The 16,704-nt window shown below is 41.7% G+C and overlaps 1 protein-coding gene across 2 annotated transcripts; it reads right to left on the reverse strand.

The window, feature by feature from the left end:
* Window positions 1-733: 733 nt before the first annotated feature.
* LOC147901281 (uncharacterized) lies at window positions 734-7,417 on the reverse strand. 2 transcript variants are annotated; one of them, XM_087376146.1, is made up of 11 exons: window positions 6,427-7,417; window positions 5,990-6,300; window positions 5,506-5,640; window positions 5,106-5,237; window positions 3,746-3,832; window positions 3,167-3,428; window positions 2,851-3,003; window positions 2,522-2,619; window positions 2,150-2,267; window positions 1,873-2,035; window positions 734-901 (listed from the first exon to the last, which is right to left on the reverse strand). In XM_087376146.1, exons 3-10 carry the CDS (start codon window positions 5,536-5,538, stop codon window positions 1,875-1,877), a joined length of 1,044 nt encoding a protein of 347 aa, XP_087232272.1. In that variant the 5' UTR covers window positions 5,539-5,640; window positions 5,990-6,300; window positions 6,427-7,417; the 3' UTR covers window positions 734-901; window positions 1,873-1,874. The 2 variants fall into 2 exon arrangements, with proteins under 2 accessions (XP_087232272.1, XP_087232273.1); XM_087376147.1 differs by lacking the exon at window positions 734-901 and having other exon boundaries at window positions 1,429-2,035; window positions 5,990-6,286.
* Window positions 7,418-16,704: the final 9,287 nt, after the last annotated feature.

Genomic DNA, 16,704 nt, shown 5'->3' on the forward strand with positions numbered 1-16,704 from the left:
GGCGACCACATCATCATGGAATCTCCTTGAATTGATGCCCCTTCCATTGTGTTATATAGTTATGTTTAATTAAATATTTCATTTTACTCTTCAAGAACACCAAAAACTCCCAACACTACATCTCTTCTCTTTGTTCAACAGACCCTTCCTCTTCTTATGGTTTCCATGCTGGTTTGAAACGTTCACATATTCAATTACTTCCATAGTATGGTCTTCCGTTGCTTTTTTGTCTCTAGGAGCAACAGGCTAGCTTCTTTATGTCACATCCTTGCATTTCACCCATTAAAGACTTCCTCAAATAAAAGTTTGCATCATTCTATTGGGCAGATCGTTGATTCCCACAAATGAGTGACACCTTTGTAAGTATGGAGACAAAAAGAATAGCCATTGCTTCTATCCCCACTTAGGCAGAGCATTGACAACTTGCCACATGGAGGTCCAAGTTTTGGGAGTTCATCAAGCTCAAGGCATTTTTCAAAAAGGACATTTGCACATGGTATTCACAACAACATGTGTGTTGAGCCTCCCACGTACGCACACAAAAAAAGGCTTAAGTGATTCAAATGACCACAACTAACATTTTCACTATGGACTTTGGGCTTTTAATCAGTGAAAGAACTCAACTGCCATCAAAAAGAAGGATCCAAGCACCAAATGTGTACATGAACAATTTTGTGATGCTTTGTTCTGAAATCAAAGATGCCAAGGTATACAATAGTTGCACTCAGAAAAAACTATATATACATTATGCCACACTATCAAGCATGTAATCCAAAGCATATTTTGATGACTCCTCTTAGAACTTTAAGAGTTCTACAATACAAAAATCCATTTGCTGCTTCTATGGTAACATACAATTCATTCTTCAGACTGCAAAAATGTGCCGATCCAACAAGAGAAACTACAAATACAAAAACCATTTGTAAGTAGGAAGCCTTTCGAATATTTTGTTGTACATTTAATATATAGTTCTCTCTCTTATACAAAGCCCATGCAAGGAAAAACCACAATTGCACATGCATTCATAAGATGAGAGCACTGATGTGCATGCGTAGGCAAACATATGCACACCCACAAGTGAAACCAAGGAGAGAGAGAGAGAGAGAGAGAGAGAGAGAGTTCACATGCACACACCAATCTAAAACCAAAGTCTAAGGAAAAACCATGGCAACAATGCAAAACTTAGGTTCTCACAAGCTATCTCTAAAAGGAAAAAGTAGGGAGTACGCAATGCAGTAAGGATTCATCGAACGATTGCTTCTCCCAAGTCCACATTGTCAAGTTCTTTATGATTGTATTTTTCAAAACAAAAAGTGTGCGCCTAGAAAAGGCACTGACATCTCTCTCTCTCTCTCTCTCTCTGCCCCCTCACCAATTCACAGAGTACGGACTGTATCAAATAGCAAGCAGGAGACAAGAGACTCAATGTTATCCAATGTGAAACTGCCCCTTTTACCTTGTATGACCTTATCATTCAACGGAAATGGACTGCCACAAGATCAATGGTTGTTTCAATCTTGTGCACAGATAATTGCATATGTTACATTTTGTAGCATGGCACTTTAAAGCTGAATTTCAAAGATTAAACACTAAGAAGATTGTTGCATCTACGCTTAAGTGCACGAGTTAGTGTTCTTTGACAGATCACCACAGCTGCCTATACAGCTCATTATGAAATCAACAATCCCATAAAATATATGGAATGTGTCAAATCTTTGCTGTGAACCAGCAAAACCTTTGATAATTCTTAAAACTATGTCATGACCTTTTAAGTGCTCAACAGCCTTTGCTGCAATGAGCTAAAAATTATCAAAAAAAGGTGGAAATTTACAACAAAATCACTTGCGAGATTTTTAAAAGAGGTATACTGACTTTTATGTTCGGTATACTTGTGGACGATTGAAAGTGGCCTTCGATTTACGCCTTGATAAAAAATCCTTATGTTTGGTACCTCTATTGCCAGCTGAGTCTGCACAGTCCAAGTCCTGAAACTCTGGTGGAGGTGAAGGTGGCAACCCAAAGTTTTCTGCTGACCCTGATTGGGAAAGAAGGAAATAAGGCAATAAGAAAGTAAAGAGTGTGGTTCACGATAGATTGGTAGCTTTGAATGTCCTTCATGAATTGAACAAGAAATGAATTTTATCCATACCTTGTACAGTCCACTTTGCTGCAGAAAATGCATCATGAATCCAATCAGGACCCCGCGGCTGGCCAAACTCACGTAGAGGTCCAGAAGAAAAATCAGGAGCAGGTTTCAGCTCGTCCATCTGCACTCCATCACCCTCATGCTCATTAAATGGTATACACATGGAGTAGGGTATTGTGTGAAAAAATGCAAATTTTAGCTATAGAGATGCTTTAACATATTCTCACTTGCACGCAATATGTGGTTCTTTTTAGTGTGGGTGTGGGTGGGTCGGTCGGTGGGTGGGTGGGTGCGTATGCGCGTGAATGTATGTATGTATGTATGTATTCACAACAACTAACAATCATTCTCAAATTATAGCGCAGGCTTACAGACCCAGCTTGGCCCACTGACAGATGGTCCATCCCAGCCAATATGGGCAACATGCTTGACATCAGTTGGGTAGCCAATCTCCAATTCATGCTCCCTCCAGCCTGTGCAAAGTTTGCGAGAGAGCCTGTTATTGAAGAAGTATGATAAACCCAGGAGAGGAGATTTACTTTATTAGAGAATGCTCCATTGAATTGATTAGAGAAAGCCTGTTATTGAAAAAGTATGATAAATCAAGGAGAGGAGATTTTCTTTGGTATGATAAACCCAGGAGGGGGAGATTTTCTTGGTATCTGAAGTTAGTAGAGAAAACGTGATAAAACTAGGGCTCTTACCGAAAATCTGTGAGATAGCACTCAGGCCCTTTAGGTGCGACAAAGTTGCCAAGCCCTTCAAGACAACCTTCCACTTAGAGCGAAACATGCTAGGTTTTGGCGTTTGGTTGAAAGTGGCTACTTCAAGTGACTGAATAGGAGAAGCTGACTCTTCTGGAGCACACAAAGACAAGAGCCTTCACAAAACAGTACCCAAAGAAGGAACACTATCTAAACATTCCATCAAATTTATAGTACCATGGACCATATATCAGCTGACTCAGAAAACAAAAATGCTTGAGTTATCCTCATGTGAGAGGGTCGATGCGCAAGATACCTGTCGAAAGCTGACTGGGCAACCTTGAGGAAGAGCGTCTCGGAACACTTTCATACAATACAATTTCAGAAGCCTTTTTAATGGATGAACTTGGTGTGGAGTGCTTTATTGTGTGTGGCTCTTTAACAGGGAATTCTTTTGGAACTGCAATTTCTCGAGTAGATTCTCGAATGCTGAAAGGCTTTACTGCCTTCTGTACTCGTTCTTTCATCTCACAAGCTGCGGCATCGTCTGTAAAGCCAAAGCCTCGAAAACTCCCATTCTGATGGCAAACATCCCAGTATTGCATTTCAGTAATCTTTTAAATATAAACAATTTTCGCACCAGCAGAACCAGATAATTCGGCAGTTGAAGAAGCCAATTTTCAACCAATACAAAGTGGGCATCCTAAAGTGGCCTTGAGCCTGCTATTGCCACAGGTCAATGTTATTGCTACAAGTCTTCTGCTTGGCTTTGTCCACTTAGTCCATCAGAGACAATAAAGAAAGGCAAACACAGGACACAACAAACTCGTGTAAGAAACTCTTCTGCCTGTAGTCTGAAAGAGAGATGGCCATTTGTAAAGTAGGGAACATTTACCTCCAAACGAATGACAAAGAAGCACTGTGCTGCAACCATAAAAGCATCAGGTTTGCGCATCGTATGCTCAAAGAGTACTTGATTGTCCTGCCAAGTGGGGGAAGATTTTGTTACATGTACAATAACCGCATGTGCCACAGTCTCTTACATTGGTTGCAGAAAATTTTGCAAGTTGTTATTCCAAAAATGGCTTACAACGCATTCAAAACCAAAGACTGACACTAATCGGAAGAAACAACAAGATGAAACCAGAAGTCCTGCAACCTAAGGCGGCACATCATGGCTCTGACAAGATTTTCAAGTCACTTAATTGCTATTAGCAATGGTGAAAACTTTGATCACTGAAAAAAGGGAGCAAATTCCAAGATTAAACCTTGTTGAAAAGGCACTAAGAACAATGTGCACCAAATGATACGCCAAAACAAAGTAAATAAGTTTTAACATTTGTGCATGTGCAAGTGTGCACTTGGAAAAGAGAGAAATGGCAAGATGGGGAGGAGAACACTAAGAGGCGGGCCATTTTTTGCAAAGTTGAAATGTATCCCTGTTATGCAATGCAACTTGCAGACAACCTACTCAAACATAGGAAAAATATTATTGCTTCCTTGGCATATTTAGAACATTAATAAGTATCGATCATTCAGCTTGAGAGGGGTGGCATTGAAAGATGGTGCTTGTAAGGCGTTTGACTATGCACCCTAGTTTCTTCCATGGATGGAAGCCCTCCTATAGGAGATTTAGCCTGAGAGAGAAGGGGAATATACACAAAGGAGCTTGTGGAGAGTGGTTTTGTAGTAGGAGTTTGAGGTAAGTTAAAACTAGAATTCGATGAGGCCCAAAACCTAGGACTGGGATGGGGCTGCTTGCAAGTGCAGACAAAGAAAACATTTGTACATGCGCCAGCCTGAAAGAGAGAGACAGAGAGACAGAGAGACAAAGAGAGAGGGGGAAGAGGGGGGTGGGGGGGGGCTGTTAAAACCAAAGAGTCTGCAGCACAATAAGACAATACGTCTTTGCAGTAATAGCTGATTCAGGAAAAATAGTGGGACGGATCTAAACAAGGTGCAAAACGAATGTTCCACATCTCAGACTATTTTTGCATTACGATAAACACTTGCATTTTTACTTAACGCCTATTGATAATCCTTGTAAAAGGTCCTCATAAGAGTTGCAGCAAAACTAAGAAAACGACACTCTTTAGAGAACGAGAGTTTCTCGATCATTATAAATAGAACACTGCCAGGAAGAGATGACTTTGCATGGATAAAAATGGCACAGCCAAATAAGGATCACAGCAGGCACAGCAAAACAATAATTATTTCCCTACCCAAAGTAGGCTCAGGATAGGTAGAAAAATTACCAGTAAATCACGTAGCTGAAAATGTAGCATGGCATTTTCCAAGGGTCTCATGTGAAGTTCACCCACGGTGCCACTCGGCTGCCAAGAACTGCTACCCCCAGCTGCCTCAAAAAGCTTCACAGGGCATCTTGCCTGTATAAATGAAGTTTAAAAATCCCTAGCAATCTCTCTCTCTCTCTCTCTCTCTCTCTCTCTCTCTTTCTCTCTCTCTCAAACCTGCACTACAACCCTCAGACATGCACACACCAGCCCCCTCCCTCCCTCCCTCCAGACAAAGACACAATCACTTTAACCCCCTTGCATGTACACACATGTAGGCTCATGTCTACATGCATGAGTGTGTGTGTGTGTGTGTGTTCGCACGCACTAGTGTGTGTAAAGGACCGAGGAGATGAATTACCACAAAATTTGGTGGCCAGCCAAGGGTCTTCATGCTCGAGTTTTTGCGCTGGAAGAACTGGAAATTCCAACAAAGCAAGGCAGAATCTAATCTTCATAGGTTCCAAGTACGAGCAGCTTTCCGTAAACAGAATACCTGTAAAGCAGGTTCAAGGCAGTAAGGGAATATGACTGGAAAAAACGTGCACGAATTTTCACATACAAATGCGGCTTGATGACACGCTCCAAGTGCGTAACGTGCTGGTTTGTTCATTTCTATCAAGCGATCTCCTGCGAAATGTAAGCAAATAGTGTACCGGTCGTATTCTCCACCTAGAGATTTACTACCGTCTAACAATCGGGACATGGGACATGGATCAAGATACTGAGAAATGGGTGTAACGACAATCAACAAGAAATTAGCTGACCCCACGTAATCACCACTTCGGAGTCTGGTTGCTTTATGAGGCACAACGGACGAACGATGTGTAAAGGGAATAACTTACAAACGCGCTGTTAAAATTATTCCAGCATGTTGGTTCTCTAATCATCCTCGCCAGCTGCTCAGAGAACCTGAGCTTGATGGCCAATGCCCCTTCTCCAGGATCGAGAAGAGCAGCCACCCAATGAGAATTTTCGATTGCGATGCATTCACATAGCGTTTCAGCGACGATCCAATCCCTGATACTACTCGTCGCGTGGACGTCTTGATCCTAGAATTCCGCAATCACTCAAGCAGCTTCGGTTCTTTTTTTCCCAGAAAGCCAAGCAGCTTTGGTTCGAATCTTTACCAACAGTATTGCCTGCGAGATGCGGCCTGCACGACATTCATCAGCACATCCAAAACACCCATTTCGAGGTTGCTACCCCAAACCACTTTTCAAGCTGATTACCACCGAAAACCTGCGAGTGCCCAAAAGATTCTAAAGAGCTACTAACCCACCTGAAGAAGAAATTCGCCACTTCAAAAAAATCACTCGAGCTTCTCCTCGATTCCAGATTTCCAGAGCCGACACCCAGTTCCTAAAAAGAAAGGTGATGCCGCCAGCAGGAAATCCAAGAGCGACAGCAAACAAACCAAGCTGAAACCCCCTTCACGGACCACCTTTTAGACGGGAAAATCGTGTAGAGGATCTTCCCAGCAGGAAAGCGCCAAAATGGTCGAATGCAAAACCGAGTGTGCTCAACAAGAATTCATTCCAAACCAAAGACCTCAGGGGGTACGAATCGAATTGAGATGAAACCCACTTCCGAGAGGGGAAAATCCTTGATCTTGCCAGCAAGAGAGACCCAAAAAAAAGCTAGGATTCGAATTGATGAAACCTGGAAGATGGATGCTCTCACCACCAGCAGCCCAATAAGCTAGGATGCGAATTATGATGAAACCCACATCCTAGACAGAAGTGCTTCTGAAATGCTCTTCTCAGACGGAAGATGATCTCGCCAGCAAAGCAGGGGACACGCAACAAACACGTTAGGATGCAAATTAAGCAGAAACCCAAGAGTGGTTCCTAAAGTGAACACGATCTTGCAAAGTAGCAAAGGGCCTCTCAAAAGACGAGATGATCACAAAATGGAAGGAGGAGGCTAGGCATTAAAATTTAAGCAAAGAGAGGAGACAAAGTGGAAGGGAAGCTCAAAAGTTCAACACGACCTTTCAGACTCACCAAAATCAAAGGTCTAAACATTCAAAGCTTTAGTAGACAGAACCTTCTTGGCCTAAAACCCAGGGTCAAGAGGTGTGTTTCAAAGGTAGGTACCCAAAGCTATGTCAAAGAGAGCTCCCTTGCTTTGCTTCCTTCTTTGCTCTCCACACCCCTTATCGACACACATACACACAGGTCCCCCTCAGCTTCTTCTCGAGAAAGAGCTCCTCATAATGGTGCTTTGCTTTCAATGTTTGCCTTCTCCTTCACTCCCAAGCTAAGCCTCGTCGTCCCCCCCTTCCCCCATGGATTACTCGCTTGTCTCCCCTTACCTACTCTCTAGGTGTGGCACCCTCAACTTGCCATCATGGCCCACCCCAAATATGCTCTGCCTTTGCCACATACAGTACAAAGACTCATTCCTACAAATTGTCTTTACTCGTCCATAAAGTGGCCCTTTATCCCTAACTTTCCCTTCCTCTGACATTAGGGTGACTTTTCACATTGGTCCCACTCACAAAAGCAAGAACTAAAATACTATATTAGATGAGTCATAAGTGCTAAAGCAACTTTGTTGAGCTTAGCATACAATGTATTCATTCATTCATGACCTTTCTCCTTAGAAACATCATGTGCACTTTATGCTTCTTTCATCATTATAGACTAAGCGGCATAATTACTTATTTTCTCAAATATAAAACTTCTAATCTTTTTGCTTCAAGACAAGCGTGAATCCTATGAATTTATAGAAAATGAGAGAAAAGTACACTAATTGACATACATTAAAGCATTAATATACATTTTTAACCACACATGTTAATTTTGTTATTGGGGATTTTGAGTTTGTATGTCCTTATGGCATAATGTGCATTACGTCAACTACAATTATGTAACCATACATGGGTACAAGATAGTTCTCCTAGACCATATTAGAACTCTTTAAATAAGATGTTCTTATGTGTCTTTTATAGCAATTATATGAATGACACAACAACTTCTCAAAGTACTAACAAATATGTACCATAAGAATGTCTCTCACTATGTCTAACATTATTCGTTTATGAATGATGTTGAGCTTTACAATGTATCTTTTTGGTAGTGAGTAGAAGAGGGATAAAATTATTGAAAGCAAGTTTTAAAGGCTGCATGCTTGCTCTACATCAAGCACATGCCATCCATAGTGTTTTTGTGGATTTCATTTTTTCTTTCAATAAAGAGCTTGCATTTGTTGATGGTACATTTAATTAGCATCATGGATAGCACAATATAATTCTTCAAAGCCTATACATTCTACCTTCAAAACAAGAGAAACTTATTTGCTTGCATTTATTGACGGTACATTTAATTAGCGTCATGGATAGCACGATATTATTATTTACAACCTATGCATTCTACCTTCAAAACAAGAGAAACTTATTTGCTAAAATCAATGTCAATTATTTTTATTTCCTTCATTAGTTAACACATCTTCATGCATCTCTTATCAATAAAGAAAGTTGTTTTAAGGAAGTGTGGATGGTTTTCATCTTAAATCAACTTGTTATGTTGAAGCAAAAAAGTAATATGCTAAGTTGTAAATTTTAAAGCAGCATTGGTCCATTCATTTGCATGAGCTGCATTGAAGCTCTCATATAAGCTCCTAATTTAGCCCTCCAAGTACTAAATCAATCGGCACAAGTCATCTAGACCCATATATAAGTTAAAATTTTCAAATTCTTACATATAAAATACCTATATATGAAGTTTAGGTAGACTTGTGCTAATTCTTTGAAAATGAAAACATTGAGATCAAGTAGACTTGTGCTAATGCTTTGAAAATGAAAACATACTAATACATATGCTATTTAAAAGGAAATGACCAAGGGGTACTACTTAATGAGAATATTGGCGCTCAACTATTGTAAAGGCCCTTGGTCTCAATAAGTCAATCCCATGCCCAAGTGAATGGACCTATTGGCTCTCATGTAATTCCTTCATTAGTTCGCTCTATACTTCCCAACCACCTATTGTAAAGGCTCTTAATCTAAACAAGTATAGTTATTCCTTAATCTCAACAAGTTGCTCTATAATAATGAATAGACCTATGGCTCTCACATGATTCTTCCATTAGTCTACTCATCTATGCTTCCCATGTACGTATTGTAAAGGCCTTTACTCTCACAAGTTAATTGAAAAGGCCTTTATTTGTCAATGGAAAATTTCAATTGACTTCTTAATTGAAATGGTTGAGAAAGCCCAATAAAGCTACAGTCAAAGAAGCCCATGCCAAGGGGGGCTTGAACTCAAGGCATCCTTTACTCATTTCATAAGGGTATACTGTTAGGCTAAATGAAGATGTTGTTGAAGAAAATTCTTATCCTCATAAATAAGAGGAAAGGGCGCCTCTTCCCTGAAGATGGCAGGAGGTCCTCATTACGACCTTGCCTTTCCCACCCTCTCTTTTCCACTAATTGATACATTCTAAAATTCTTTCAATTGGGGGGACCTACTAATTGCTAGTACTAGCAGAATGCTCTAATAATGTCACCTAGATCTTCAACCACTCGTTAAGGTAGGTTTTCCAAATTGGAATGTGCATCTTCTTTATAGCTAACTTTTTAATAAAGAGCACCAAGATGGTTTAAAGAAAGAAATTATTATGAAAGCAGAGCCCAATCTCCCAAATCCTGGGGCTTAGCCTTTTCATTTTGGCCCATTTTTGTAAATCTTTCTTTTCCCTCTTTAATATAAGTCAGCGTGTTTATTTATGTTCATTTTTTTTAAAGAAAGAAATTATTATGGTTGGAGAGAGCTAATGGGGTTGTTTTTTGGGTGCATACAACTTTCATGGCCCTTGATTTATAAGCATGGGAAGGCCCCTAGCCATCACAAAACACAAACCATATCATGTATATTATTTTAGGAGTGCATGGTGAGCACACTTAGTGGGTGCTTAAGATTGTGTGATGCGACGGATTGCTCAAATTCCAATTTAGAATCTTTGTCTTCTAAGTAAAAGACACACTTCCTAATGTTAGTTTGATCCATCCATTTTAAGTTGAAGAGGTGGTATTGAGCGGTTATCTTCTCATAAGGAGATGGATGACACCGATTTACTTATGAATATACCTTTAACATATGGTAGGTCCTCCCATAGATTAGCTTAGGCTAAGTGACAATCTCTTAATTATGGACATGCTAACATGGACTTGCTTGTTTTCTACACAACCCCATTGTATTATTTGATGGAGAGTGAAAATCATTCTTTTTTAGAGAATAATACGGTAGTGAAACCACCATAGCCTTGCTCTCTGTCATCTTTACAAGCCCTCCCCTTCTCCCTTTTCCACCAATTAATACATTCTTGATTTCTTTTCAATTGAGAGGGAAAGACTTAAAGGAGAAGGTTGTAGGAAGATATAATATGAATGCGGGTCTTGAGGAGAAATAAGTGTGATTCTGATTCTGATTCTTAGATAGCCCTCAAATTTGAAGGCTACAACACCCTTCAAAGGGGATTTTACCTCCCTAAAAGGGAAATATAGAGATGAACCTTCAAAAGAAGGACCGCTTTGGAAAAAATTACAAAGGAAATTCCACGTCACCCTTCAAAAGTAACTTACTAGAAAATTGCCCTTCAAAATGAAATTCTAGGCTACCTTCAAATTTAAGGGCACACTTTTAGCCTAAGTCTCACACACCAAAAGTCAAGGAGTCAAGCTTGCCCAAGTTGAACTAAAAATTCACTACGTTGTGTTGAAAAAATGTATGAAAGCAAAATGTATGGAAGTAGGGGCGACTCGCGAATAGACGGATCACTAAAGTCTAGAGTTTGTACGTTGCTTTATGACCAAAATTAGTAGAATGGATGTGATTGTAAGTACACATTGAAATGAGATCACGTTAGAGGCATTCATTGGCTAGATTAGATGGAATCAGTAAATGGATGGAAACATGGGCACACGTTCCGAATTCCCAATTCCCAGCATAGATATAGGAAACGATGATTTTATTAGGTGGCCCTCAGATACGCTCCTGAGTCGTAACGACTCTCGAGTCTTGCGGAACTCCGGAGTCCGCAATAGCTAGGCAATAACACGGCAGAAGAAGTGGAGAGCGAGGGGTTGATCAATTAGTTTTGTGGGGCTTCGGCGATCCTGTGGCCGCTGCCCAACAAGACACAAGGTCGTTTATCATTGGGCCGCTTGGGCCTTCATGGAAATAATAATGCTCTGCTCTTGCTTGTAGTGCAACTCACTCGCGCGCACCGAAATTGTTGCCACGGAATCTTGCATGCAAAGCCACACGCAATTCAGTTGCTGCAGACTGCAGTATTTCTTGCAGCCGGCTCCAGCTTTCCACCTTGCAATTTCTTTTGCGAAACAGCAGAAATTAGAGGTTCTCAGTTACATTTAGAAAACACGCAAAAAAGCTTCTTACGTAGAACCTTATGATTTGTTTGTAGTGCATTTTATAGTCCTGGCTGGCTTGCCGGAGTTGCCAAGTGGAGAAGCGTGAAAATGCAGGCTACTTCCAAACAATGCTGTTAACCTCAGGCATAGTAGGATAAAATGCTGATTATGCCAGTTGTTGTTGCAAATTGCTTGCGCAAGCATTCTCCGGGACTGTTTTCGATTATTCTAGTCGTCACTCCAAATTGCTTGTGCAGAATTCTTTGTGCTTTAATATTGTTTCGATGACGCCCCCTCCACATTTGGCTCCTGTTGAGTGTAAGCTTCGCGAAGTGTGGAACCATCAGGTTGCATTGCAACACGGGAAGAAATCACGATCATTGATTCTGTGGCAGCTCGCAAGAATGGATCGAGATGACCGCATATGATGTCGCAGATCGCATTCCTCATACTGATGAGTTTTGCATGATCCATCACACACTTGCCTTTTTTGGGCCTCAACTGCCCCCACGCAAATTGCCATCCGCACCACCGCCAAGGCTGAGGCGTCAAGCTGATTCAACCTTTGCTGTCCTTTGTCTTGACGATTGCTCTGGCTAGCATGGCCATTTGCCACGTGGTTGATCTCCAGCTTACATTGCACTTCTCTCTCTCTCGATCTCCACCTTACATTGCACTTCTCTCTCTCTCTCTCTCTCTCTCTCTCTCTCTCCCACACAAGCTTGTCAACTTAGAGGGCATTCCTGATCTATATGTGCCCACCAACACTTGCCCGGCTGTAGGGCGAACCAATGGGTGCTCAGGAAACAGAACCTTGGTAAAATCTCCGTGAGGACAGTCTACAGACATCTCACTCACGATCTCTCCACCATCCCCTCCCTCAACAGAAAATGGTGTTACGTAGAGGGAGGAAATGGTGGATCGGAAGGCTCAAGAGCATTTGGAAAGAAGGGGCCTCCGGCAAAGCTTGCTTCTTGCTTTGGAAAATCATCAATTCGACCCAGAAGATGGTCACTGTGTGGTTGTGGGTAAGACAGCTAGGATATGGTGCCTTCGTTAATGCACCAGTTCGGGGCAAGGGAAGAGTAGCTATCTTGACACGTAAATAATTGGGAGGTAAGGAATTATTTCGAGATGAGTATGTATGCTTCCAATGATTTGAGTGTTTCAAAGTCGAGGTTTCTAGTGAATGTGGTGAGTATGTATCTTTCAAAGTCGAGGTTTCCAGTGAATGTGGTGAGTATGTATGCTTCCAATCATTTGAGTGTTCGGTGTAGGTGCTAGGGTGAGTTATGTGTTAAGACAGTAGGAGATAGATGGGTGTTAGGGGGGGACTAGAACATGACTCAATTTAGTGAGGACGAGTTGTTGGAAGCTAGAGGGATGTCGGGTCAAGAGCTTGAAGCCTAGGAGGACCTGTGTTTGAATAAGGGTTTGGTTGATGCTGTTGAGTTGGATCCAGAAGGGATAAGTGGGTTTACTTGGAGTAATAGAAGAAAGGGGGCTGATTATAGAGCAAGTAGGTTGGATCTAGATTTTACATCTCGAGGGAATGTTGCTGGCTTTGTTCTCCTATGGGAGGTGGGACTTTGCTGCACTAAGGGGTGATTATAGAACGCGTAGGTTGGATAGATTTTACTTCTCGAGGGAAGGTTGCTGGCTTTGTGCTCCTGGGGGGGGGGGACTTTGCTAGTGACTTGGGGCTATCGGATCATGTTCCAGTCCAGTTGTCTTTCTCATTCCCTAGGTTTGTAGGTAGCTCGTTTGATGTCCCTTTTAAATTTGATATGAATCTCCTTAAAAAAAAGGCTTTCTATGATGAAGGTAGAAGAGTATGGAAGTGTTCATCTATTGGGATCTAAGATCTGTGCCGAAGATGGGATGTTGCTATTAAGGCATTGATGCACTTTTTTAAGGAATGGGAGGTGAGTATTAGAAGGGAGAAGAGGATTTTGAATAAAGGGTTAGGGAGATGTAGGACCAATTTGAACTTTTTTGGTGGAGGTAGAAGATGCATTGTAGGGAGTGGACTTGGAGAGGGTTGAAAAGGATCGGCTTCAGAGGAGCTTCAGAGGAGGAAGCTTGGTTGTTGCTTGGTGATTGTCCAACAAAATTCTTCTTTCAAGCAATAAAGAAGAAGCATATGGTCGAGGGCATTAACTAGGTGGAGGATGTACATGTGAATCTAGTAATAGAGTTTTGGCACATTGCCAATGTGTTCAAGAAGGAATTGTCTAATACTGTGGGGACTCAAGGTGAGGTGAATAGGCAGTCGGTATCTAGTGTGAATTAGGTACTTAGTGATCTACAAGCAAGAGTGTCTATGTGTCAGTGAGCTAGCTTGGAAGCACGGTTCTTAGAAAAGGAATTTCAGGAGGTCTTGAAGTTCCTTGAGGAGGACACAGCTCCTGGACCAGATGGATTAACTGCCAAGTTTTTGGTGGCATTTGGGGATTTTTTGGTTTAATCTAACTGTTCCCAAAAAGTGAAAATATGATTAAGGTTCAAGATTGGAGCACGATTAACACATCTCACAAGTTGAAAGAGGAAGATTCAATCTCAAAGAGGCTTCCTCCCCTATATACTCTCAATGTGTCCTCTCCTATATAAGTGGCAGCCCTCCCCTACTCTCCTTCTATACTCCTTCCTCCCTCCCTTTCTTTCCCCTGGTGAAACCTCCCTCTAGACCCCTTTCGTCTTGTTTCTATCCCCTCTTGATAAGATTTCCATTGGCAGCCCTGTTGCTAGCGTGTGCTCTATAGATCAGTTGCATGGCTACGATGAAAAGGTGATTGCAGAGAGACGGCTGGCTGATGGGTCTGCCCTAGTAGGGTAGGATCCACTGGATGAGTTCACAAGTGGTTTGGTGGATGTATTGCATGCCTCAGCAACATAGGCTTTTCCATGCATAATACCCTTAAGAAGAAAAAATGAGATTCAACGGAAATGAATATCTTTTGGGAATGGATCAAAATCTCTCATGAAATGAATGGACAGAGATCTCTCTTCCTCAATAAGAAACTCTCGTGCTAGATCTCTCCCAAATAAAGATGAATGGAACTTTCACTCAACGGAAACAATCAAGAAGAACCTCTCTTGATTTCTCAATCTTTCAAACAACGCACCTGCCTATAGAGAGAGGTCACTCTTAGTATGTGTACGAATAGACAATTAAGGACGCTCTTTGACACCTTTACCTAAGAAGAAGCACCACAATATGGCTAAGCTCGAGGTTGAGATATACCAACTATTCTTGGGATAGGATAGCGCGAGGGCTTGGAGAATGTTTCAAGAAAAGCAGTCGCCCACCTTAATTATAGCACCAAAGACATGGCACGCTTATGCAAGATCCCCATACTAGATACCTAGGTACACCGTGACTCCTCACCCACGAGCGCCCCGCCCCAATCAAAGAACTCCCTTTACCCGACGGATGGTTCTAGATGCTATTGACAGATTGCATAATGGCAAGGCCAAGGTGATGATGACAATTTGATGGCTGAGCCTTTTCTCTCTTGCACGAGACACTTTGGCCCCTATTTGAGCCGATGGGGATAGAGAGACATAAACTCAAAGGAGCTAGACAAGCAAGCTTTAGGAGAGGGAATACCACTCAAGATCATATATTACACTCATGGCTCTCATCGAAGAAGGACGGGGTCAAGGGAAGCGGTTATATTGTTGCTTTGTGGACTAAATAGGTAGGCCACTAGGGTTGCTTCATTGAACTCTAATGTGGAATGTGAGCTCCAAGTGGGCCATTTTTGGTAAGCAAAACTAGCAATGCGAGATGAACCAAAAGTCAGGTCATGGTGCGGAACTGCACTCTAAACTAGATCTCACAAAGGGTGTTGATTAAGACAACATGACGGTGGTCATAGAAGTCAAAATATGCTAAGGAGTCTGTAACAACTGACCTGCTAAATCAACCGACAGCTTTAGGGTGAGTGCGAGGTCGGGGTCATGGCACAGCTCCGGGTGCAAGCCCGAGTGGAATGGCCCCTGGTGTAGATCTTGGTGGTAGTAGCAAATATTTAAATAAGGACTTTAGAGATCGAAGATGAGAAAGGTTCCATGTGAACAACAATTGGACATGGGTTACTCAATCCTAAGAGATGGGTCAGTCTCGTGTCAAGGGCACAATGCATGTAGTGCAGCAAAATGGAATCAAGTCAATATTCTCAAACCAAGATATGGTTGGTGGAAGGTAACTTGACCACATCTGAAGACTCTGACGGGGGCTTGGGAAGAGTTCTCTTTTCATTTTAATTGCTCACCCATCCTAGAATCAGATCACCTGGAAATAGGGTCCAGCGGTTGATAACGTGCCACACTTCTCACGACATCGAGTGTGCCCTTGGCAGCCCATGAAAATATAGAGGAGCAATTTTTTATTGCGCCCAATCGTACTCATAACTGCATCAGGTCTCCAAGGTGAATGGACTCATGTCTCGATAGAGAAATGTAGGTAAGGGAGGTCGGCAAAACGGATTTGTAATTTTGGAAAAAGGATTGGCTTTGAGGGTTGGTTCTACGAGTCTGCAGTCTTTGCCCGTTTATCATGTTCTCGTTGTTTTGGCCCCTGCCTCGTCGTATTAGAGACTCACCCCCCCTCCTACCTTAGCATCTCGTTGTTTCGACCCTTAGCCCTGTTCTTGTCATTTTGGCCCCCCATCCCGTCGTTTTTACCCCCTTACACCTCGTTTTGCCCCCTTGTCCCCGCTAGATGTAACTATGGAAGAAGCTATGTATGAGTGAATATCCTCTATAAAGTATAAACAATAGGTTGATCTTGAACACTTATTTGTATAGAATGTTGAGGCTCAAATGTATGAGAATAAGAAAAGATATATACAAAGTCAAGGTAAAGATCTTTAGGAGGTAACATCACGTGCACATATGCTGGTAGAATAGTTGCAAAGAGTAGCAGCACAAAACAGATATCTAGAAAAGGAACTATTGTTGGCAAAGGTTTACAGTCTAGAAGCAAAGCTATTGGCTAAAATGAAGAGCAAGCAAGGATCGCTATCACCTGCAGTTCCAGAGCAGCACAGCTCCCTCAAAAGAAACAAGCACCAAATAGAGTTTTGAATATTTATTGAAAGTAATTGATGATTTCAACTAATTCTCATGCTTTGAATTCTATTGTAGCAGAGGTTGATGCTGTTTCTTATGCACAACTTG

This window comes from Dipteris shenzhenensis, chromosome 6, assembly GCF_047967505.1.
Source record: "Dipteris shenzhenensis isolate YYH24624 ecotype China chromosome 6, Dip_SZ_1.0, whole genome shotgun sequence".
Lineage (NCBI taxonomy): Eukaryota > Viridiplantae > Streptophyta > Polypodiopsida > Gleicheniales > Dipteridaceae > Dipteris > Dipteris shenzhenensis.